This window comes from Urocitellus parryii, chromosome 2 (assembly GCF_045843805.1).
Source record: "Urocitellus parryii isolate mUroPar1 chromosome 2, mUroPar1.hap1, whole genome shotgun sequence".
NCBI lineage: Eukaryota > Metazoa > Chordata > Mammalia > Rodentia > Sciuridae > Urocitellus > Urocitellus parryii.
In genome coordinates, this window is record NC_135532.1 from 142,646,760 (window position 1) to 142,672,803 (window position 26,044).

General features: G+C 38.3%; 1 protein-coding gene across 1 annotated transcript in view; it reads right to left on the reverse strand.

Moving 5' to 3' along the window:
* Nucleotides 1-26,044, reverse strand: part of Mcf2l2 (MCF.2 cell line derived transforming sequence-like 2) — a 236,592-nt gene that overhangs the window by 73,127 nt on the left and 137,421 nt on the right. Inside the window, exons 13-15 of the mRNA XM_077795511.1 lie at nt 19,219-19,396; nt 15,315-15,406; nt 4,006-4,088 (exon numbers count right to left, since the gene is read on the reverse strand). Coding sequence (XP_077651637.1) covers nt 4,006-4,088; nt 15,315-15,406; nt 19,219-19,396 — 353 coding nt within the window. The remainder of the gene's footprint in view (nt 1-4,005; nt 4,089-15,314; nt 15,407-19,218; nt 19,397-26,044) is intronic.

A 26,044-nucleotide genomic window follows, 5' to 3' on the forward strand; every position in this document is an offset into this window, starting at 1 on the left:
AACCACACTATTTTGTTCTAAGTTCAGAGTCAATTTTAAATTGAGAGTATTAAATGTCAAATCAAAGCTTTCGTATCTACAACAATCTATTTGATCAAATAACTATTAGACATGAGCTTTATTTTTAAAATATTTTAAACTTGAAAGCAGAGTAAAAGTGGTAATAGAGAGTTGCCAGATGAGATTGAAAGTGTTTGTAAAGCTTCAGGTTCCTTTGTGATCAGAGATGTGGTAAAGTAAGTTACATATATTTTACAAAGCAGGATAAAATTGTGGCCATGATGCAAACAACCTCCCCTCACTACAGAATTAGGTTATATGCATTACCAGGGAGATTATATGAAGGCCAAAATAGTGATTTCAGCAAAAATAGTTGAACTGATTATAAAACCTTTAGCTGCAGAGAAACCTGATGGGGACAACTCAGATGTCTCATGGGATAAGATGATTTCTGAAACATGCAAAACAAAACTAAAAGATTTCTCAGTATACACAACTGGATGATGATATTTATAATTTGTAGCAGGTAGATTTTTAATGTTTACAGGAATTTTTTGTTAATTTTTTCTCATATTTTGAAAATTTGAGGCTTGTTTACATTGCTTAGGTAATTACACTAGTGTCAAACATTGTAGGTTGTAGTCACTGTATTTAGAATAGACTCAGAATCTTAGATCATTACAGTTTCAAATTTCTGACCAATTTTAAAAATGGTAGAGAACAAAAGCACATTTTGACAAAGCAAGTTTATGAGTAACTTTTATTAGTTGATTTTTTAATGACTGTTTGCCTTTGGGCCATATATACCCTGTGTGTCTTTCTATTCTAGGAACTATTAAAATTTGCCATTGGTTGAAAACCTCAGCATCTCTCTGGCCATCGAAGTGATCTTGTTTACAGCAACACTTTTGTGAAACGGTTATTTATTTGTTGAAAGAGCTCTCTGGAACTGTGTTTATCTTTTTTTTTTGCTTAGAATAGAATGGAACAGGTTTAAATTTTAAGGAAATATGAAGGTACTTTCTTTGTTTTAGAAGAAGGAAGCTGCCTGATGATTCCTTCATCAGACTTCAAGTACTGAGGAGAATATTTGTAAATAGAAGTGTTTTAACCTTTTAAAAAGGAAGGGAAAACAAAAACAAAAACTTCATGGTGCTCCAATGCAGGGTTGGTTTTTTTTTTTTTTTTAAATGTCAACAAAGGGAAAATAAACTATTAGTGTGGATGGTCACTTGAGTAAAAGATGTTTGTACACAGTGTTACTGTTAAAAACTTTTTACCTCTTACTGATTTGCATCTTTTTTCCATATTATTAATTTTATACCAAAATGTTAATATTTATATTATGAGTTTTGCTCTTGTACAGCAAAATAATTAGTGGGTTAAAAAAAAACCCTAAGATTTCCAATAAACAACTTAAAAATTGTCAGCAGGTGTGTGTTTAGACTCTGGTGTGGACACCATTTGTTTATATGATCAGCTCCTGTTTCATGGCAGAGAGGCATGACTGTGCCATCTTAGTCCTCTTCCCATTCAGGCTTGCTGTTGTACCCAGGAGTCCTCTGGTTTATGGAACCACCTAGCATGGCTTCGTTAAAGGACAGGATGCAATGTCTAGGTAGGGGAATGTGCTTTTCTAATAATTTTTTCAGGAAGGGATGACATAATAACCTGCAGCCATAGTGCCTTAAAAACCATTTGAAAAGGTTATATTTTCCTTTTATGTGATACTGTTCATTAGCTGCCGGAAAGTAGATCTGAAGTCTGCCCCCATCTCTTACCATCAGCAATGCTTGTGCCTAAGCTGGAGTGTTTTGTGCTTTGGTGTATTTGCATATAGGAAGCACTCATCTGTCTTTCACCTGGTTGCTGTTCAATTCTTAGTGTAGTATAAAAGGTAATCCAGTCTATGTATTTTCTAAAACTTGGAAGCATCTGAATTACTCAGTTGTAGTAGAACATGCAAGGAATGGTTAGGATGTTTGTGGCCAGGACTAAAGTGAATATTGATTACTTAGAAGAGTTAATTAACTTGCCCTATATTTGGAGACTACTTGGACACCATAGCTGCACTGAGAATGGGACCAGAGAACTCTGGATGCAGGGTTATCCATTCTGTTCTAACAGAGGAATGGTCCATGTTTGCCTGACCCAGTAGGTTCTTCATTCTGCAGCAGGACAAGGCTTCATCACAGCTAGCCTTATAGTATTCCTTTGTAAGCCTCCATACTGCCTCCAGCATCTGATGCAAACTCTTCTATCTGGTTTTTGAGGCCCTCTGTGACCTTCCTTTCCTTCATCCTCTGGGGCTTGATTTTTCCCACTGCCACCTTTATGCATCATAAATCTCATTGTGCCCTGTCTATGTTGGCTTTTTTTTTTTTTTTTTTTTTTTTTTGCCAGGAACACCATTTCTTCTGCACTGGTTGAGATCTTAGAAATCCAACCCCACCTTCACTTCTTCAAACATCTCCTACCCTCCTCAAATTTATACTTCATCACATATATTATTATATTATCTACTAATTGTTCCATATGTTTTCTCCTAGCTATAATATAAGTTCTGAAGGTGGGAACTCAGCATATCCTAGCACATAGTGTTCAAAAATCACCTTTCTCCAAATAAAATAAGGCAATGTTATTCTACAAGCCATCAAACTGTGAAGAGATTAATTATTCAGAACTTTTAATCGGCACTATCTGGTATAAAATTTTACTAATACTAATTAAAAGTTGATACTTTATCCAAAAATGTCTAAATGCTTCTCTACGTCAAGCATACTGTAATATCAACTGTAGTGCCAACAAATTCATATTAGTTATATATCAAAACTCAAGTCCAAAATTAGGGATAAATAAGAAATACACATTAAACTGTTATAACAAAGACTGGTGATCTTAAGGTATTTAGGATGGTAGAACAAAAGCTAATCTCACAGATTCTCCTGTCTCCTGATTTATTGATGGATTAGGTTTTCATTTTTTCAAAGTTTTTTGCAAGAACATTTTTGTTTCATTAGTTACATGCTGTAAATTTTTCCTTTGTCAATAGTAGTATGATTTAGTGATCTACTGTAAAATAATACAATAATCAACTAACTTATAGAACACATTTAGACTTTTAGAATTATAAAGAAGGTATGGGTTTTGGTAATAGAAAAGCCCCAAAAGATAAACTCACAAATGGAAAACAACAGAACACATCACTATCAAATGGTGCTTTTCAGAGACCACCCTACTAAACACTTTCAGAAATGCTGAATTGGGCCATTCACTGTAACTCAAGGATATATTTAGTAAATAAACCCACATCTGTTTCTTTGAGTATATCTTAAAGTGAACGAATGAAAATAATAAATGGCTTTTGTCAAGGGGGAAGTTCTTAAAGATGTTTGCTCATTCATTTCATAGGCATTTTTTATAGGCCTGTCAAGCCAATCACTACGAATGACCCCAGGGACAGAAGCAGCTCATGAGTCAAATGACATGGGTAGAAAGATGTGACTACTGCCAGAACAGGGGTTATGATGGGGATTCGAGTAGGAAGGTTTTTATTTTTTATTTTTTAAATAAATTCCCCTTATGCTTCTGGTTTTTACCTCCCTAATTTAGGCTAAGCTGCTTTCACATGTGTGCAAACACCTTCTTGAAGACCAAAAAATAGCATTGGATTTGTATAAATTGTGTCCTTTGAGAATGAAGAGCTTTTAAAAGGGTTAAAGTCAATAATTCAGTCAATATCAACATTAGTTTACATGTCATATTCACTTAATACTCCATTTTTGAAACAGTGTACCCTTGGAAGTTTCGTTTGTAAGATGTTTTCAATTCTCTTGTTGCTTTTATGAGATGCATGAGTTTTGTTCTCAAGTACATAAGGAAGGTTACTACTTATAGTAAATGCTGTGACTTTCTCTGGGAAAGATAAGGGATGAGATTTAAAACAGAGGATTCCCACCCCCATAGATCTATAAGAGAAGCCGGCCCCCAGATCTGCTGACTTACTTTCGAGGGGAAAGGTCTTCTCTGTCAAGCCGCTCCAACTCAGGGTTCCCGTCATCATGACTCCTTGTAAATATTTCTTCATTCTGAAGTGAAAGAAATTTTGGTGAGATCTTGTTTCAGGAGACTTTTACTCTATATTTTTCTTCCCCCCAATTTCTGTGTTTGATTCAGCTTTGGTTTTTCTAGATGAGCAGCATGAACAGGTTCTCCTTCAGTTCTTTAACTTTTTTGGGTTTTCCCCAGCCACTCAGATCTGTTACAGTTCACCCTTCAGGCTGCCTTTAGGAAGGTCAGAAACTCATACTCAAAAGCAGGTGTCCTTTTTCCTTACTTGCAAAGGGCTAGTCCCATTGCACTCTTCCGTGCCCTAAAAACAATTCAGAGTTTCAGCTAGAAGGAACAGGAAAAGGATCACTTACTCAATATCTCCTTGTTTTTGTCTTTGCTTTTGATAAGAAATCCAGGTATGGAGGTATGACGGCTCAAGGCCAGAATGAGCTAGAGGCAAAGATGAGGTAAGCCATTGTGGGCCTCCATGGACTGGTGGTCGGAAGTCACTTTGTCCCACCATCCTCCTGGGCAGTGGGATCTTTAGGTGGCATGGAGGAATGATCACCAGTGTGCACTCCTAAGCCAGCCAGTGGTTGGAGGCCCCATTACCCCACTTGCCAGATGTGAGATCCTGGGCAAGCTCACTTGGCCTTGGGGCCTCCATTTCTTCACCTAGAACGTGGACCCCATACACCATCTGCCCTAGGGAGCCATGGGAAGAATTAAGTGAGAGCATGTGCAAATGCTTTTTATAGTACATGATACTGGCTAATTATTTACTTGTTCCTTATTAATTAATAATTTTATGATACTCTGTTTACTATCAATATTATACAAATCCACTTCATTGTTAAAATTGTTTTCTCTTTCTTCTTCTTCCTTCCTTTCTCTCTCTCTCTCTCTCCTCTCTCACAAGAGTCTCACTGTGTTACCCAGGATAGTCTTGGACTCCTGAGTGCCAGTGATCCTTCATCTCAGTCTTCCTAGTAGTTGGGACTAAAGGCAGGTGCCACTGTACCTTTAGAGTAAACTGAGTCCTGCCTCTTTTTGAGAAATGCCCAGTGTTATTATGAAAAAGAGCCAGGCTTATGTAATTCCTGAGAAGACACTATTAGTATAGATTCATGTTTGCTTGAAAAGTACTAAGTACTTACTTAGAATATAGTGATATATTTCCTGGGTGTTTTAAAATCAATAAGGAGGTGAATTTTTAAAGCCCATCTTCATAAGACATTTTTTTAATAAGTGAAGATCTAAGTCTTTGAAGTTGTATTCATCATACTTAGGTTTCTCATTGAATTACTTTTTTAAGTTCAAAAATTTCTCAACATTTGTTATTGGGACCATTCAGACAAGTATATTACACAAACTAAGATAGTCTAAGAGACTAATGAAAATGAATATTGATGAAAACCTAACATTTTGTGTGTGTGTATGTATGTGTGGATGGGCAGGGGTACAAAGACCTAAGACCTACCTCTAAAAATTAAAAACCAAGTAACAATGCTATGGAACTTCTTAATGATTTTTATTGCTAAGAAATATTTTTTGGGGTTGGGAATGTGGCTCACTGGTAGACTCTTTGCCTTCCATGTACCAGGAACCAGATTTGATCTCCAACATCACAAAAGAAAAAAAAATTAGATAAAAGAATGTTGTTATTCTATAACAAAATATCCAAGATTTAGATATTTTAGATTTTAAGATTTATGTGAAGTAATTCTTTATTTTCCTTCTGGTTTATGACCAAATTAAGTCCCTACGAGTCAGAATAGAAAATTTACTCAAGGCCAAAATTTTTAATAGTGAGTGAACAAAAATTAGATGATGCATGTTCTTAGATCTGGAATAGCATTTTATTTCAATTAAATTTTTTTTTTTACTTTAATATTAGGTTATTGGGGTTTAAGTTATATACCATAAAATTAACTTTTTAATATGTATCATTTATTGATTTGACAATTAATTGTGTATCTAGCTGTGAACCCTCCACAATCTCAGGTCCCCTTATGTTCCTATGTAGTCACTCTCTTCCCTCTGCTTCCACTCCCTGGCAACCACTGCTCAGACTTCTATCCTCTGGATTTGCCGTTTCCAGATCACTGTGTGAATGGCATCCTGGAGCACCTAGCCTTTGAGTCCAGCTTCTCTTACTGGCAAGTGTTTTGGTGATGCATCTCTGGTGCTGCCAATATCAATAGCCATGTTTTATTGCTAAGTAGTCTTCACTGTATGGACATACTATACTTTCTTTATTCCCTTCAGTAAATATTTTAATCTGATACTATGTAAATATTGTTTCAGCTATATAGATCAGGTTACAGTTCTGTTCCAGTGAGTTATTTATATTCGGTAAAAGGGAATATAGATGTAGAAAAGGCCCTCTTACAAAAGTATCGTGGAGGCCAATTTAATGGAAATAAAAAAGATTCCTTGTAAATGATAACTGAAAGTTAAAAGATGAGCTTTCCCCCAAGAATAGGTGGAATATGTTGGATGTATCCTTGTAAAATAGGGGAGAGTGACAGGCTATTCAGCCAGTTGTTGACAGTGCACCTGGGCTAATAGAAGGAAGTTAAGGTGAGGCAGTTTTATTATCTGTCATGCCACCCAGAGCAGGCATTTTAAAATGTTCAGTAGGGGGATGGAAATAGGAAAGACAGTTCAATGAATCCGATAGAACTTTCCCATGTTCATATATGAATACACCACCAGTGAAACTCCCCATCATGGATAACCACAAGAATGGGATCCTAATTAGAATAAATTATACTCCATGTATGTATAACATGTCAAAATACACTCTACTGTCATGTATATTGGAAAAGAACAAATAAAAAAAAAGTCCATTGGACTAAAGAAAGTTGTGGGTCATTAATATTTTTTGTAGATAATCTTTTCCAATCTGGTATCAAATCCAGAAAGCAAACAGATATCATCAGATATATTGATTTAGCCAATTTATCTCTAAAATAAAATGTTAACCTTATATTCCAATAAGATGCCATTCTTTTAAGAGTCTAAATTTTAGTTTGTTGTTATATACATCTGACCAGGGACTAAAAAATATTTTTTTATAAGTTAATGTAGGGAAGTAAACACTAGTCCCAGGATTAAAAAAACCCCCAAAGTTTTCACCACACTATCCAAGCTCTTTCTTCATACTTTTTATAAAAATTTAACCAGTTAATATGGCAGTTAAAGTTATACTATATTCCTTTCTAGATCCATATCCTGTGTCTGAATTACCCACTGGACTTTGAACTCCAGTCTTATTCATCTTTGCATACCCACCATGTAATACAATAATTGAACTGGCTTTCAGAGGAGTAACCAATGCTATTGACAAACCTTTCTCTCACTGTAAAACTTGCTTCTAATTATACAGTGAACTGTGCTCTTTCCCACTCCAATGATCTATTGTTTGTGGGGTGGATTGTAGAGTCTTTTGTTTCATAATAACCTAGTGATGAACACTTTGTAACAGTGACTCAAGGCATAGATCTTGACTTCCTCACCTTGTACACTGAATGATGACACATCTCCAATTTATGGGATTTGTACACTTGAGACATCCTCCTGGGCTTACAGAAATGCCTTGGCCTAGACTCAGCAGTATCATTCCGTGTTGTTACCACATGTCAGACAGTCCGGGTGGAGCAAAGGGAGACTCCTCTGCCAATCAAGTCTGATGGACTATAACATGGGTTCTGTGGAAAGGTCCTCAGTAATCTGGAACCACTTTAATAAGAGCCTGCTGTGAGGTAACTGCCCTGTACATCCATTTTTGGTAAGTCTCAGATTAGCTGTGTTGTAGTATAGTGGCTTCCAAAGTCTGACCACAGCCCACAGGCAGCGCACATGCCACAGATATGGAAACCTTTTTCAGTTATATTGTAACTGATGTAATACATCTATTTTAAAATTATGCTATTCATTTTCATTCTGCTTCTTATTAATTAATTAATTTATGTTGGTGAATCTACCAAACTGAATTTACATTCACCATTATGACTTATAATTCAAAAATCTCTTATAAATAAAAAGAACACAAGTTTGGATATGAGAAGTAGCCCTAGATGGAAATTTCTGGCTACTCTCTCTATTTTTTTTTAAAGAGAGAGTGAGAGAGGGAGAGAGAGAGAATTTTAATATTTATTTTTTAGTTATCGGCAGACACAACATCTTTGTTTGTATGTGGTGCTGAGAATCGAACCCGGGCCGCACGCATGCCAGGCAAGTGTGCTACCGCTTGAGCCACATCCCCAGCCCTGGCTACTCTTTATTTAAAAATAAAAATACCTTGGTACCTTAGTTCTCTCATCTGTAAAATAAGGATAATTATGTTCACATCAGAGGGTTGATAAGGCAGTAACAGATTACATTCTAAAATGCTTAGCACTAATGGCTCAATAAATGGTAGTGGTGGTTGACTAATACCTACCTTCTAAGGATTAAATGAGGTTCTGCTTGACTTTCAGTAAGTACAAGGCAATAACTACCTTCCTATGTAAATCATGGACCCAAATTTTTAACCATGAAGAGCTAGCCAAGCTACTCAATTTTTCTGGAATTTTCTTGTGTATAAAATGAAGGAGATGTGTGATTTGGCTATGAAACATACCTCTGCTTATAATATAAAATACCAAGATAGGTGCTGTTGTTTCTGATTTTGAGATGAAAGTTGAATTGTAGCTGACCTGCTTTTGGGGAAAATTTAAATTGTAATAGGGGGAAGAGGCTATATTCAAGTAAAAGCTTGCTTATCAAATACACCAAAGAAATTGACCACAGGCCAATCACCAGTGGCTACTTTATTTCTTTGCTAGCAACTCCTATGAGCCTCATGGAAGTATGAAATGATACTCTTTTAGAGTAGAGCCTAATAATTTCTTGTGAAATCGAGTCCTGGTTCCCTTCAATTATCCTAAGAGTTGTCACAGAGCTACATAAAGGGAGCCAGGTTCCTCAGCTAACTAGTCCTGTAAGAGGAACCAACTCAAACTACCCCCTCCAGAAGCCAAACAGGTGGTGCAGCCCTCTCCCTTTATAGTCATTTTGTCCTCAAGAAAAAAGGGTGGCAATGGAGGAGGCAGGCTGGAAACTCCTTTAGGCCTTCAACCCCAGCTTCATCTCAGCCTCTCTCCAGTGTCCAAGTGCCACCAACCAACATACGGGTTCTGCAGCAGCATCCTAAAAGTTGATTCTCATATTCTCAACAAATGTAGAAAATCTAATTGTTCCATCTCCCCTATATTTTAAAAAAGTACATGCTTTCAAAGTTAAAAACAAACAAACCAGAAAATAGGTTAATTTTGAGCCTGAAAGAACTTTGTAGAAACAGCCCTGATAGCTGCAGCCCACTGGAGCTTTGATTGAGTAGGGAGGGCCGTGGGTGGGAAGGCTTTGGGACATTGCATAGACTAAAGCCCTTTGGAGGAAAAGGGCAGACTTGAGGAACAAGCGCAAGTGGTCCTGAGGTTCTGTGGACATGGGAAATGATTAGAGAAAGATAAGGAATGGAACTTAAGTGCACACTTTGCCTGTTATGATTCCTCTCTTATACTTAAAACCTCAAATTTCCCAGCTAATATAATTTAATTAGTTCAGTTTTCTTATGGATAAATTAGCGGGACTAATACTTTACACTATTGGCAGTATTTTGTTTACAGGGAAACTGCAAATGCTTTTTAACATTATTTTGAAGGTCTAATTCTGTTTAAAGTATCAAAAATTTAGAAATATGTCATAGAATGCCTTTTTCCCATTCCCAAACCAAAAAAATAAAAGGAAAGGAAATAAGCCATGCCAAGAACACTGAAAAAAAAATTGTCCATGTGTCCTGAATTCTTTCAGGGGGGCTGATTTCATGTGATTGTAACCTCAATACACAGATTTTAATGCAACTTAATTTTATACCTGTAAATCGTTTTAACTGATTAATAAAATTACAAATCAGTAAAGGGCTTTATTAGGTCAAGCTATAGCTGAGCAAACGTGGTCCCTAAGCTGGTTCACAAACAGTTTCTACATATAGCTGCAAGGTCAATGGATTGACTGGCCTAGAATTAATGGTGCGGGGAGGGCTGCAACCACCAGGCAGCGTTAGATTCACTGAGAGAAATCGAGAGTGTAGGTTGCTATTACAGATCTCTGAAATGATGGACTCAAACTTTATCAGTCCTAATTCCTACTGCCTCTCCTGAGTATTTCATCTGGGCCAAAAATTTTATCCTATGAGGAATTCAAGATGGAAACCTCAGAGGTATCATTGATATCTTTCTTCCTTCCCTATTAAATTCTGCCCTTGTCTTCTCTGCCTTGATCTACTCCTTTGTGCACCAAACTTTCTCTGTGAGTCTAGTGTGTTCCAGCCATGGGAAGAACACTGGGTCAATGAAATTTCTGTCCATTTCCCTTTTTGCTGCTGCCACCACTGAAGTTTCACCTGAGCTGTGACAACTGCTGCCAGGTGTCAGCCTGTCTGCCTGTTAGCACCTTCCTCCTTCCATCAACAATCCTCTACCAAAGTCTTCAAAATCTTTTCTCTGGTTGACCTTCTCTGCATTCTTGAACCATTCCCAGAATAGACCATATCCCTCAGACTTTGGAGACTTTATATCCTTCCCATCAAGGAATGCCCTTCTCTGTCTAACTTACCTTTAAAAGTGGTATTTATTCTTTAAAGATGGTGCCACTCCTTGGAAAACCATTCCCAATATCCTTATTATGAACTGCTCCTTTTCTGCCCTCAAACACATTGTATTTTGTTGACTGTGAGCAAGTCATTCTATTTTATATTACAAAGTACTGAATATGTGTTTCTCCCATGAAATTTCCATGTTTTCAAGGTTAAGCCCAATGACAGAATGATTTTCATATAATGCATCAAATTGCTTCAAACAATATTAAATTGAGCTGAGTAAACTGCCAAAACTGGATCCATCAAATGTTTTAGTCATGTTGATTTTTATATTGGTATTAATGTCATTCTTTTTTTCTGATTCAGTTTCTTTGGTGAGCAAAGTGTAATTGACACTTTTCTCCTCTAAACTTTGAATTCGATATTAGCTAGAGAGATCTAGATCCAATTTTTTGAGTCCTCCTTTGTCCAAGTCCCCATGGCCTATGAATGTGGATCTAGCACAGTGTTTCAAAAGTGTGGTCATTGTATCCTGGTCACTCTTGTCACTAAATGTGCAGATAGAAAATTCAGATTCCTGGATCCTACCCAAGACCTCCCTAACCAGAATCTTTGTGGTAGAGTCTGGGGATCTGTTTTAAGGCTCTCAGCATTGGGGGTGGGGGTGGGGGTGGGTGCAGGAAACCTTTAGATTCTTCCTTCTGGAAGCTCTCTGGAGAGCTTAGTTGGGGGTGCCTCAAGAATTTGGTGAGGTCCCTCAATTTCCTGTCAAGTATCAGAAGGAGAGCACCAAAATGTGTTTATAGTTCACACAGGTCTCTTGTTGAGAATCAGAAAGCTTAAATAAAACTTTTGGGACTAAGGAACTAAATATGGCTCCTAATCTGTTCTCATTTGGCAAAAAGGCCTGCATATTAGAATTCCATTTAAGGCCCAAATCTAACTTTCCTTCAGCTTCTTTTCATCTTTTACACAGGACACTCTATCTATAAACATAGGATTGTGTGAGAAACTAAAACTCCCTAATAGTCTGCTGTGTGTTGGGCATCATGCCAGGTGGCTCTACAAGTTCCTCATTTACTCAACTTCAACTCATCTACCCATGAAATTGCTAATTATTTGTTATTTGTCCCCATTTTGCGAAAGAGGAATTTTAGGATATGAGAAATTAACTGCTTGCTAGGTAAATTAGGTAAATAATCAGATAAGTTAGGTAGCCAAGGACAATGTCAGATTAATAAACTGCTGATTCAAGTGTCAGCTCCACTGTTTATGAGTAGGATGGCCATTGGAGAACTCAGCATCTCTGAGTCTTTCCATCACTGCTAATGAAATCAGGGCTAACAATCTCCTCTCAAGGTACTGAGGAATGGAGCTGAAATCAGGTTCTTACAGCTCCTAGCACAGTGCCTGGCCCACACTCCCCTTGCCTCTCCAATTCTCCTTCTAGCCTTTGTTTTAAAAATATTTATATTTTTTAAGTTAGGGAGCCTATTTACTCAGAAGCCTGCAAAGCCTCTGTTTCTTTAAACAACTTATTAGGTGACCAGATACACTGTTCACTCTTCACTTTGCACCTTTGTGGGTGCAATTCAGGAAAAAGCCCTTGGTCAGCCTCTGGCTTCTGTCTTCCGTAGAGGCTATGATGTGAGCAGTGGGGGAGGCGGCTTCCATGAGTCATGCTTTCAACTTCCAGTTAAGACAGGCAGAACAGGAAATGGCCACATCACTATTGCCAACAACCACAGTGAATCTCTTCCACCTCTGGGCTTTCCCAGTGAGCTGAGGGACAGTCTCAGCTGCCTTGGGGACAGCCTGAGCTGCCTTGTCAGGTTTGGCTTATCATGTTGCAGAGAACTGGCACAGCAAGGTTCACCCCAGCAGCGAAGAGCCTTTTGGGGCAATGATTCTTCAAACAATTTCAAACCATATCATGGTTTTAGTTAAAGGTAATCATCAGTGACTCTAGTAGCAAGTATAAACAGCTTTGATTGACAGATTTTTTTTCTCTGAATATTTACTGTTCAGGGAAAGGGGTAGCATTTATCATGATGTTATGACTCACTCTGTCACACTGTGAGTGACTTCATTTCAAAAATCTTTCAGTTCTAGAACCAAGGCCAAAAGGATGTCAGAACTGCCACTCAGGTTCAGAGGCATGCCTGCTCTATCCAGCCAGGTCATCTGTCTTGGACAGTGGCACTAAATGTAAATAACAATAATGACTGCTCTCTCCTTCTTTCCCTTTTAATAAGCAGAGGTCCATGCAGATATTCATTACATGTTCTTTCCTATCCTGTTTCTTACTACATTTCTTGCATATTCTGGAATAACTATTTCCCTGATTCTACTACCCAGCTTATAATTGCACTTATTGGTTCTAGACTTCTCAGTTTAGGATTTGGGGATTTTGTGCATAATCCACTTTCTTCCTATTCATGTTGTTCAAGACTTTGTTTGACTCTGCTTACAGTCCTCTCATAGCATTGGTCTTTACAAGCAAAAGTTTAACTAGCTTGTCTTTACTTCATCCACCACCTTGACTGTTAACATACACACATTTCTGGGAAAAGCCCTTATTATACACACAATTCAACAGTAAGGAAAAAGGCAACTAAGTGTAGAAGCAGGATTTAAACACGCACATGTGCTTGCTTAACAGTACCCAGGCTGATGGTGATCTTCCCACACACATGGAGGGAGCTAGCCCCTTAGCAGAATGGACTTAGAATCTGAATGAAACAGCAGCATAGCAGAAGGAAGAAACCAACAGTCTAGAGGACAGAATCTCTTGGGTCCTACCCAATGCTTTCCAAGCCCAGAGGCCTCTGATTCTGTACCTACCACCCCTGCTCCTCATTTTTCACTTACAACAAAAATAGGTCTTCTATTTAACACTCACAATTATTAAAATAATTTACTTCTAATTTGAATTCTTTTATAGAGAACCTCCATGTACTTAAAACTTTCATGGTATCTTTAAAAAGTGTGTAGATCAGGGGTTGGGGTTGTAGCTCAGTGGCAGAGTGCTTGCCTAGCCTGGGTGAGGTGCTAGGTTTGATTTTCAGCACTACATAAAAAAAAAAAAGCATTATGTCCATCTATAACTACAATTTTTTTTTAATTGCGTAGGTTATAAATGTGTTGTCTGATGACAAGCAAAGTAAGTCACAAGAGATGTAAGTTCTAATCATCTTATGAGTCAATGGCAACATCATAAGAGTTTAGGGGGACACTTTTGGGCTAGGGATGATGTTCCCCCAGAAGTCTAGGGTGCAGAGAAGGATAGGCTGATGGTGTCCCTTTTTAATAATCCCACAGACTTTAAGGGTGTCAAGTCAGGTGAAGTTTCACTGTGTTTACATATTTTAAAAAATTACCATTTACTTTTTTAAATGACTGATCAATATAGTATGAAATGCAAACTGTTTCCTTACTCAAAAGACAAGGATGATGCAATTCCTCCAACTAAGTGAGATTTGGAAACAGATAGCAAAATCCTGATCTGCCTAGAATACAAAGGATGACTAATTGGCAGAAGAATGTAGTTTGCTCTCTCTAAGAAGTCTGCTGGGAACTTTAGTTTCCACCCTCTTTCTGCTTCCAGGAAAAAAAGCCTAAGACTTGCTCTCTGCTTGACTCCTTACTGGTCAGTGGAGTTGCTATAGGTCCTCTATTCAGATCCTTCAGGGACTGATGATGGATCCAAACTGTTACTGAAGTTCATCTGAGCCCATAGTCTGCTCAGGTTTCAGAACCATTCAGCCAGCTGATTATTTAATGTATAAACTCTTCTGTGTTTGCCTTGTAGCAACATATATTTAAAATTCATTTTATTTGTGTTTTTAAATATAACGCTCCTTTACAATTGTACATACATTGCTTGGCCATTTTCCAATTTTCATGTGATGCTCAAAACATTCCCAGGAAGTAGCTCTTGTTATCCCCATTTTTACAGACAAGAAACTGAGGCTTATATAAGTTATAATGCTTAACCCCAGGACTGTCTGATTCCAAAGCATATGCTTTTCTTTTCCCTTTGAAATAATTACATAGAGTCACATGAGGTTGTAAAGAAATATATAGGGCAGTCCCACATACCTTTTTCCCTACCTCCTCCAATGTTAACATCTTACATGCTATAGTGTAATATAGAATGGACTTGAGGTGCGACACAGAGCTTATTTAGGGTTTCCCAGTTGTTCAGGTGTGGGTGTGTGTGTGTGCATGTGTGTAGCTCTGTGCAACATTCATGCTCTTTTTCTACACAAACCACACACCATTCCACCCATCTTAAATATGAAGTCAGATTACAAGAGTAACTAACATGACTTCTCCCTTAAAACATTGTCTAGCAGCAAGTACATACAGGATCAAACAGGATTCATTTCTAGCTGCAATTGAGATGAAAGGAAAGGAAGAAAAGAAAAAATCCTATAAACACTAGCTCTTGGAGCACTACTTTGTGCTGTGTGCCTTCATGGGCACATCTTTTGGAGGTGATGATAGGTACATCATAGGGGAGCACAATTTGTTGATTTTTTGTGGGGAGGGAATTACATTGGCAATCCTATCCTGTTAGAAATTTCTACCAGTGAAAGAAAAGTAATTTTACCTTGACTTCGAATTTAGTTCCATCATCTTCCTTTTCCAGGGAGTTCAAATCTGTCTCTGTGTGAGGTTCCTCAGATGTTCTTGGAAGAGGAGCTAAAGCAACAGAGAAAACGTATCATTGATTTGGTTACTCCACTTATAAACTATATCTCAGAGGACTTCACTGACTTGGATGGGCCCTGTCCATGCGGATGACTGACAAGCTTTGTGAGCTGCTGAACAGACGTTCTCCTGGGTGGATGCGATTAAAGGTGAGAGGAAAATGCAGAATATAAACAGAGTCCTTAATCCCAGGGATTTGACACGTAAGCTAAAGAAACAAAAGTCACACTCACACCACTTGAAACAGCAAACTATAAGGTATTGGTAAATACAATGTGGTAAGAACAATAGAATTTTATCCATTCTTTTCCATTTTATCATTCCCATTCTTAACAGTCACCTCATAGACCACCTGCTTCATGAAGACTTTCCAGATTAGCACAATTGTATGAACTTTTTTATGCTAAGCATAAAAGAATTATTAACATGCTTTGAATTACAGAATGCTTTACTTATGCTGTATAATACTGCATTTGATAGTGTTCTTGAATTAGAAGACTAAATTCTAGGAACCACGTTTGATTGAATATCTTTTCATTTTAAAAAATAATTAACTTGTACTTAGAGAAAATTTGGAAAATACTAAAATTTTACTATTTAAACACAATCACTTAGCATATTTCCTTAGAGTTTTCTTTAAAATGCTTTTTGCCTCTACACACACACACACACACACACACACACACACACACACACACGATATCTCTCATACTGTGACTGTAATGGGATGTCCATGCCTGGCTTAACTAGAGGAAGTTGCTGCTGATCTGATGGTGTAATGGTTGAATTTCAGAACCAATGGATCCATGCTTGTGTGATAGAATCAATTAATTGAGTCAGGAAGGAATGGGGCTGTCTTGCTCTTTCTTTCCTCTTTCAGTCACTTTATCTGCCTTCTCTCCTTCCCACAAGGCTCTCAAGCACCTGGAGGTATACTTTCTTCATGCTCCATGTTCATTGGTAGTAAGACTGGCACTTGGGGAAGAGAAGCCCTGGACAGGCTTTCTAATTTGCTTTATCCAGTGTTGGGAATGATGGCCACAAGGCTAAAAAGTGAATAGTACTTAGAGTTCTCGTCACTGTCACTATCTTGGAGTTACAGAATACATGGATTAACCAGAGGCAGAACTTGAACATTTCTATGTCCTATACCAACATGCCATCTATCTAATGCCACTAATATTATATTATGATCAGAGAAATCTCTGAACCTTAACTTCTTCATCTGTAAAAGGGGGGAGGTCATGAGAAAGCCTACAACATAGGGTTGTTATGAGGCTTTAATGAGTTAGTAGATGTACAGATCAGAGTTAGGACTCAATACATTTTAGCTATTATTATAGCCACAGCATTAAATTTTTTTTCACATTCCTTATGAACTTCAGAGGTTCAGTGTTGCACCAAAGGCACTCGGCTGAGATGGTAGCTTTCACCTCTAAGCTCCACCACTCACCTCCTTTATGTTATGGAATACCACTGTTTATCTTGGCAAAAACTCAGTTACTAAGGAATCAGACAAATGTGTTTGAAAATCCCATTAGTAAACCACTGGAGTCCACATATAGTGGTTACTTGCCAAAAACAAAAGTGTAGGATTATTCTGCAAAATGAGCTGGTTGCCTGCCCAAGGTCAAGGGCAACCTGTGCAGACATGAAGATTTGTTTAACCTGGAACTTTTTCTCTTTTTCTTATATAATTATCTAAACTTTATAACACCAGGGCTGGGAGGTGTGTGGCTCAATGTCAGAACATGTACTTAGCATGTGTTGGGCCCTGGGTTAAATCCTTAGCACCTAAATAAGTAAACATTTATTTATTTAGGTGCTATGATAGAGCACATACTTAGCATGTGCATAGCTCTGGGCTAAATCCCAGCACCACACACACACACACACATACACACACACTCATATATAATATAAATATACCACAAAGGAAGCTTAACATATATAGATGTAATATTATTTATAATAAGAATAGAACAGAGGATGATCAGTGGGGACAGGTGGAACTATGCTAAATTAAAGATGCATATGATAATTCCTACAGAAATATCTAGGGTAAAACTAAGCAAAAAAGTAGGCTAAAAAATTAATAGAGGAATTAAAACTGAATATTAAAAAATATTTGGTAAGACGGAAGAAGGCAGAAAAGGAGGAAAACAGGAACAAGAATACATAAGACCACTAGGCAACCGAAAACCAAATAGCTATTCTGAATCCAACTATTTTAATACTTACTTTGTATGTAGTTGGACTAAACATGCCACTTAAAAGGTAGATGTAGGGGCTGGGGACATAGCTCAGTTGGTAGTGTGCTTATCTCGAATACACAAGGCCCTGAGTTCAATCCCCAGCAACACACACACACACACACACACACACAATGCATTAAAAGGCAGATGTGAAAAAAGTGTATTTAAAGAAAGGCATAACTGTATGTTCCTATAAAAACCATACTATAACTATAAAGAAAGAATAGAAAAAGATGCACCATGCAAACATTAAGTGTAGGAAAGATGAAATGATTACTACATTAATATTAGACAAAATAGACTTGAAGAATATTACTAAAGAGAAGGAGGGGAGAACAGATATTTCACAATTTCAAAAGAGCTAGTAGGTCTGGAAGATATGAAAATTATGAATATGTATGTGTTTAATATCAAAGTTTTACAATGTATGATGTGAGAAATGACATACATCATGTCCACAAGCAATTTATCCCAGCAATGTACAGTTGCTTTAACATTTGAAAATAAATCCTTGTAATCCACTGTCATAAAAGGGAATCACATGGAGAGAAGCCACATGATAATCTCAATGTATTTGTACTCACCACGAGGAGTATCTGAAAAATTCAGTACTTATTTGTGAGAAAAAACTCACAGAAAAGTAGAAATCAAAGGGATATTCCTCCATTTGATAAAAGGCATCTATGAAAAAGTTTGCTCACATGATCATTAAAGGTGAACCATGAACTCTTTCCCCTAATATTGAGAAAAGACAAGAATGCCTGCTGTCACTTCTATAAAACACTGGGGGGTCCCAGCCATTCCACTGAGACAAGGGGAAAAAGGGATAAAGATAGAAACGAAATATATTCTTATTCTTAGTTATATATGATAAACTTCATTGTCTACAGGCTAAAAATAAACATGAAATGTCCAAGACTTTTACTCTCTTAACTACTACATTGTTAAGAGAAATTAAAGATGACTAAAATAAATGAAGACTTATAACACTCAGAAATGGAAAGACTCAATAGTTTTAAGATGATAGTTCTCCTCAAATTGGTTCATGTATCTGTATGATCCTATTCACAAGCCCAGCAGAATTTGAAACAGCATTCTGAAATTTATATGGAAATGAGCAGAACCTAAAATAACCAAAAGAATATTGAAAAATATTTACATTACCTGATCTTAAGTCTTACTAATAAGTTATCGTAATAAAATTCTGTGGGATTGGTGTAATGACTTACCTATTTTTTTTTAACTTTTCCAAGAGCCAATCTTACCACTCCATTACTAATTAACTATGGACTTTTAAAGGCTTTTAACAGAGTCTGCTACATGCTAGTGTCATTTGTGCATCTGTATTATTCCTTTTCTAGACTGGGAGCTTCTCCTTGTATGTCAGCACTCAGTGTCATCTAAGTGCTTACAAAAGTCTTCAGGGTCTGCACCATGTCATTTGATGAAACAATGACCTCAATACATCTTAGGCAACTGCAATCTCAATCCTCAAGTTCACTGATGAAACACAAAAGCCACAAAACTCCCTTCTCCCAAATAACCTACCCAAGGCAGAGGGCTGGTTGGTTTTTGGTGACACCCACTTTGGGGAGGACTCAGGATGGGGGGCCACATGTTGCACTGGGCGAGTCTGTTTGGCTGCCAATTTCATCAGACTCACTTGCCTCTTGTGAAATATTTCCTGCACATCACTCAGCTTCTGCAGAACTTTCTGGGCTTTGGCCTAGAGGAACAAAAGCAAACCATAAGTAGGTCTCTCTGTACCTGGTCTGAGAACATGAAGCATTTTCTTTCTTCCTTTCCTTCCTTTTTCCCTTCCTTCCTTCCTCCCTCAGGTGCCTCTCCTTTGGGTATCCTTATAGAAGTCATTGTGTGTCTTGCTGAGCTCTAGAATTGTGCTTCTAAAGAGTCTGTGTCTCCCACTTGAGATCTTTGAAACTTTTGGGTCCTCTTCACTACTGTCTCTCCAGGGCTCAGAACTCTTCCGGGCATAGGAGAGTGCTCAGTAAACATATGTTGAGTGGATAAGTCATGTCCATTAATGATAGAAAAGGATGTCACAAGGCCACAGATAAAGGACATTAGGTCAATGCACAAAACAGGAGGATATTGAAATTGGAAAGATATCCTGAATAAAGATCCTGATGGAGAAAGAAGATAGTGCTCCTAGGGGAAACAGTGGCTACATTCTGAGGCAGGATCAAGGAAATCACGAAGCACCTGTAATAAAAAGGATACACATTTAGTTTTTGTTCTGCATGACCCCTTCTCTCTAAGTAGGAAAACAATACACGGAAGAAACACCAGGAGAAAGAGCTCACAGACATTCCCCGACTATACGCTCTATAACAAAGGCTGGGGAAAATAAGGAACAAGCCTCAAGTTCCGCCAAGGTCTGCCTGCATACAAAATGTTCCTCCAGCCTCGCCTCCAGTAGGATGTCCCTCTAGCTCTGGTGGGTTTGGGGAAGTGGGGTCACACCTACTCTGACTTCCACGTCCTGTATGATCTGAACCACTAAAGGAAGGACTCTGAACGAGAGAGCTGAACCACCACAAATCACACAAGTGGCTCTAAGGATGACTCATTCTGAAAGTGTAGGCTCAGCATAGCCCCTGGGAGGTTGATGCAGTTTATAACTGGAAGGCACATTCATTTTCTGAGAGAGCAAAGAGCCCTGAGGCAGGACTTGGAGCAATCAGGTTTCCATGGCCCAGGAGAACTGGCTGCACAAATGTTCCCTGCAGCTGAAGACCCTATCAATGCTGCCCTTAGGACCAAGATATGGGGCTGGTCTCACTCTTTGGAGGGTCTCAGAGTTCAGAGTTGTGCTCTTTAACACAGTAATCACTAGTCAGTGGCTGTTGAGCACCTGAAATGCAGCCAGTTGGATTTGAGATATAGTACTATAAGTGTGAAATACACACTGTATTTTGAAGACTCAGTTTGAAAAAAGAATGTAGGGCTGCTGGAACACTTGCCTGGTATGTACAAGTCCCTGGGTTTAGTTTGCAGCATCACAAAAATAAAATAAGAAAAATTAATCATTTTTAATACTGATTGTACATTGAAGCAATATTTTGGATACTGGTTAAATAAAACATGATTCAAATTGATTTCGCCCATTACTTTTTGCTTTTGCAAATATGGATATTAGAAAAATATAAAATTACATTTGTAGTTTGCATTACATTTCTATTGCGAAGCATGGTCTAGATCAAGGCTCATTAAACTTATTCTGTAAGGGACCAAATATTAAATATCATAGGCTTTGCACACCATGGTGTCTCTGTTGCAATTACTGAGCTCTGCTGTTATAGTATAAAAGCAGCCATAATAATATGTAAGTGAGCAGATTGACTGTGTTCCAATGAAACTTTAATTACGAAAACAGGTGGCAAGCTTTGGCGCACAAGGCTGCAGTTTGCTAACACCTAGTCTAGACTAAGCTCAGGGTCTTGTGTTCAAAGGGTCTCTTTGGAGAATATACTCTCTGGTGTCCTAAAGCTCACTTGTACAATAGACTAGAAGTTATAATAATATAACTAAGTCTAACTCTCCTCCCAAACCAAATTTCAGGGATGGTAATAAAACTTGGTGATCAGCAACTACCATCCTGCCATTTATGATCTTGAAATTGAGACATGGGTGTAACTGCTACACAAAGATCAGGAAATCAGACTGACTGAACAATTGTCAAATGAGTGATGTAGGTGGATATAAGGCATGAGGTCACCCCCACAAGCCAGAGCGCAATGACTCAACACTTGGATTAGACCCGACTTGGGTCACCTTTGTTCTCTTGCATTTCTTCCTTAACCTTCCAGTGAGAGGCTGGGGATGTAGCTTAGTGGTACAGCATTTGCCCAGCATGTATGAAGCCCAGCACCAGAGTATGTGTGTGTTGGGGGGAACCTTTGAAAACAGCTCATCATCAAGACCTCAGTGTGAACTCTGGAAATGGTTTAACTGTCAGAATACTCAGGTAAGAGGGAAGTTTATCCATCTGTACTCTCCCCTGTCCTTTTTCCTCTTTTCACTTGCAAATCCATCCCCATACTACAATTGAAATTATCTTTCTAAACTGTGTATTTGATGTCAAATTCCCCATTTTCTTATTTTTTAAAAGTAAAAACTATTTAATTTCAATTTGCATATTTACAACAATAAATAGAATAGTAAACTAAGACTTTAGAGAAAATAGATCATCACTGCGAGTGTAACATCCATGTGTTGATTTTTTTTTTTTTCAGAACAAAGATCTTTTAAAAATGCCACCGTTTAAGGCTGGGGTTGTAGCTCAGTGGTAGGACACTTGCCTAGCAAGGGTGAGACACTGAGTTTGATTCTCAACACTACATATAAATGAATAAAATAAAGGTCCATTGACAACTAAAAAAAAAAAATTTAAATGCCACTGTTTAGACTGTACTGTTTCTGTTTTGTATCCAGAGTTTGTCTGTGCAACAACAAATGAAAACTCCCTGTGTAATAAACCTGAATTTAAGACCTAAATATTAATTCCAATATTCCCAACTAACATGTTTATCACACGAAATAAATATTTTTTACACAGTTCAATTCAGCAATTTTACATATGAAAAGTGATACCTACTTAATATTATTGTATAGTCTCAAAAAGTTAATTCAGGAAAATTAAAAATGATTTACAAAAGGCACTGAGGTTGGCGAGAGCAGCAGCAATTTTCATTTTGGATCAAACACTGGACATGTCCACAGAACTGCTGTGTGGGAGTCACTGTCCTGACACCAACCTGTTGCAAGGCCATCTTGTCTCAGGCACCCTGGCGGCTGGTGGTGTTTCCTACTCCCACGTGCTATGTTGGACAGGCCCTCCCCAGACTGGTGCCAAGGGAAATGGCTAAAGTCAACACCACATTACTTCCCTATTCAAAAACGTTTCATGGGCTCCACTGTGCATCAGGAGAAAGTCCTGACTCCTTGTCCTGGAGCAGGAGGCTCATCATGACTCCACCTGATTTCCCTCCAGCCTCACCTCCTGCCAGGACCACTCACCGCTGACCCATCTCCACATTCCCCAGATGCGGAAGCTCCCCCAGTGCACCTCTGTTCCTTTTGCTGAGGTTCCTGCCTCTTTGTTTCCCTGAAAAATTCCTACTAAATCTTTAAGCCTTGATTTAGGCATCTTCTCCTCTGTGGAATACCCTGGCCTCCCCAGGTCGAAGTGACATTGCCTCCCCTGGGTGCCCCCCTGTCTCCTTCATCTTACATACTTTCAGACTGAGTAGCATGGATTGGGAAGACATTTGTCCCCCACTAAACAGTTAGCACTTTATCACAAGGGTCACGACTTCCATTGTTATCTTCCCAGAAGACAGCTCAGTTTACTTGGCCCAAACCAGGCACCCAGTGAATATTAAAGGATCAAAATTTGCTGTTTGCAACTGAGATTGTTTTCCGTCTGTGGATTAGGTGGTGAAAGTGAATGAGGTGGCAAAATCCAAGCAGCAGTACTAAGAGGGAGGACAGTGGTACTTAAAGAGAAAGCACTGTAAGAGCCTCCCGCAGTGATATGGCTGCTACTAAAAGAACAACAGCTTAATTTCTGAGGGGGTTAACAGTCACCATGTCTTCAGTGTAACAGATTCAACTTTAGTCATAGAATGCCATTTAAAAAAAATAAAATTCTTTTATTTATTTTGTTTTTGAGACTGGGGCCTCCCTATGTTGCCTAGACTGGCCTTGAACTCCTGGGCTCAGGTGATCCTCCAGTGATCCTCCTGCTTCAGTCTCATGAGTCGCTGGGACCACAGGTGTGCACCACTCCCTGGTTATTTTTTCTTTTTTTAAAGGAGATCTATGGCAAAAGTGCAAAGCAGTACAGAGAATTCCCATATATCCCACATCAGTTTTCCTTTTATTAATATCTTACCTTGTATATGCTATATTTTTTGTAATTAATGAACCAATTTTAACATATTACCATTCAATAAAGTTGATGCTTTATTTTTATTTCTTAGTGTAAACATTTATATAAAAACACAATTTATTTTTCATATTGTCTTAGGCTCCTTTTGACTATCACAATTTCTCAGATTTTCCTTGTTTTCAATGACCTTTACTATTTTTAGGGCTGTTGGTTACGTTTTGTAGAATGTTCCTCAACTGGAATTACCTAGTATTTTTCTCATGATTAGACTGGGGTTATGGGATTTGGAGAAGAAAACCACAGAGGTAAATTGCCATTTCCATCACATCATGTCAAGAAACATACTATCCATATGACTTGTCACTGATGTGTTGACTTTGATCACCTGGGTAAGGTAGTAATTGTTAGGCTTCTCCACTCTTAATAGAATTACTTTATTAATTTCACCTTTCTATACTCCTTGGAAATAAGTTACTATGTGCAGCCTTTACTTAAGGAGTAGAGGAGTTATATTTCCTCCTTATCATAGTTAGCTTTCTATCACTGTGACGAAAAACTTGAAAAACTTGAGAAAGTCTACGTGGAGTAATAATGATTAATTTTGACTCATGGTTTCGGGAGTTTCAGTGCATAGCCATGTGGCCCCATGGCTTGTGATGACGCAGAACATCATGGCTGGGAGCACGTGGAAAAGCAGAGCTATTCACCTCATGGTGACTGGAAAGCAGGATGGGGCCAGGGACAAGATATATCACCCCCAGTGACCCACTTCCTCCAACAGTTTTCACCTCCCAACAGTTTCTACCACCTCCTAACAGTCCATTCAAGCATGAATCCAACAATGGATTAATCCATCCATGAAATCAGAGCCCTCATGATCCAATCACTTCCTAAAGCCCCACCTCTTAATTAGGGCTTCACTAGGAACTGTGCTTTCAAAACACGAGGCTTTGGGGGAACATTCCTTAAGGAAAGTATCTACATAAGCAATCTGAATTTCTTCTGCATGGGAGATAAATTTCCTCTTTCCTGTTTATTTATTCCATCATGTATTTATATCAGTATAGATTAATGGATACCTATCTCATACTTTGGATTGTAATCTTGTACTACTTTGTAATTCTGTTGCTCAAATGTTCCAGCACTGGCCACTGAGTGCTCTTCCAATTGGCTCATGTCCCTCGTTGTGGTGTGTTGTTTTGTTTTGGAGTACTCCTTACTTTCTAGCACTATAAGATGCTCCAGGATCTCCTTAAATACTTCCTACCCCAGTCCTAGAAGCAGCCATTTCTCCAAAGCACCCTGTTTTGTTTTTCTTACTGGAGAATGATATTAGAAAATAAGATCTTAGCTGGCCATGGTAGTGTGCACCTGTAATCCCAGTGATTCAGAAGGCTGAGAAAGAAGGGAATGCAAGTTTGAGGCCAGCCTTATCAACTTATTGAGACCTTGCCTCAAAATACAATTTTAAAAAGGGTTGGGGATGTAGCTTAGTGATGGAGTGTTTGCCCAACCTATGTGAGGCCCTCAATTCAATTTCTGGGGGTTGGGGGCAGGGGGAGAAAAGGAAGGAAAATAAAGAAGTCTTTGGTTCTAGATGTGCTCATCATACTGTGGTCTCATTGCTTACAGGCTCTTACAGGCCCTCTCAACTGTCAAAGAAGGAAATGCATGTTCTTATACTAACCCATGTGTATACATATATCTATGTATATTTCTATATGTATAGAGTACCAGCAATAACAACAAAGTCATTGCTCCCCAATGGACAAAACTCACTCTATGACAGAACATATTTAAATCCAAGCCAAAGTAAGAAAAGAGCAATGTCTTAGTCTGTTTTCATCTGCTGTTAACAGAATACACAAGACTGGGTTAATTTATTTAAAAAAAAAGAGAGAGATTTGTTATAATAGTGGCCACCCCTTTGTGTAGTTGTCCTTCTGGCATTCTACATTCTCAAGAAAAGTCACATCTAAATGATTAAGGTGTCAATTGCTAGCAATCTTTCTTTAGATTTACAGAACCCAGAACATCAGATAACATCAGAATGGGTAGCACCCCTCTTTATTCCTTTCTTTTTTCCTTTTTTGGTATTGGAGATTGAACCCAGGAGGGTTTAACCACTGAGCCACATCCCCAGCCCCTTTTAAAATATTTTATTAGTGACAGGGTTTCACTGAATTGCTAATTGTCTCGCTAAGTTGCTGAGGCTAGCTTTGAACATGTGATCCTCCTACCTCAGCCTCCTGAGCTGCTGGGATTATAGGTGTGCTCTACTATGCCTGGCAAACTCCACCCCCTTTTAAATGAATTTTTTTTCTTTAGTTGTAGATGGACACAATGACTTTATTTTTATTAATTTATTTTTATGTGGTGCTGAGAATGGAGCCTGGTGCCTCACATATGCTAGGTGAGCGCTCTACCGCTGAGCTACAACCCCAGCCCCAGCAACCCCTC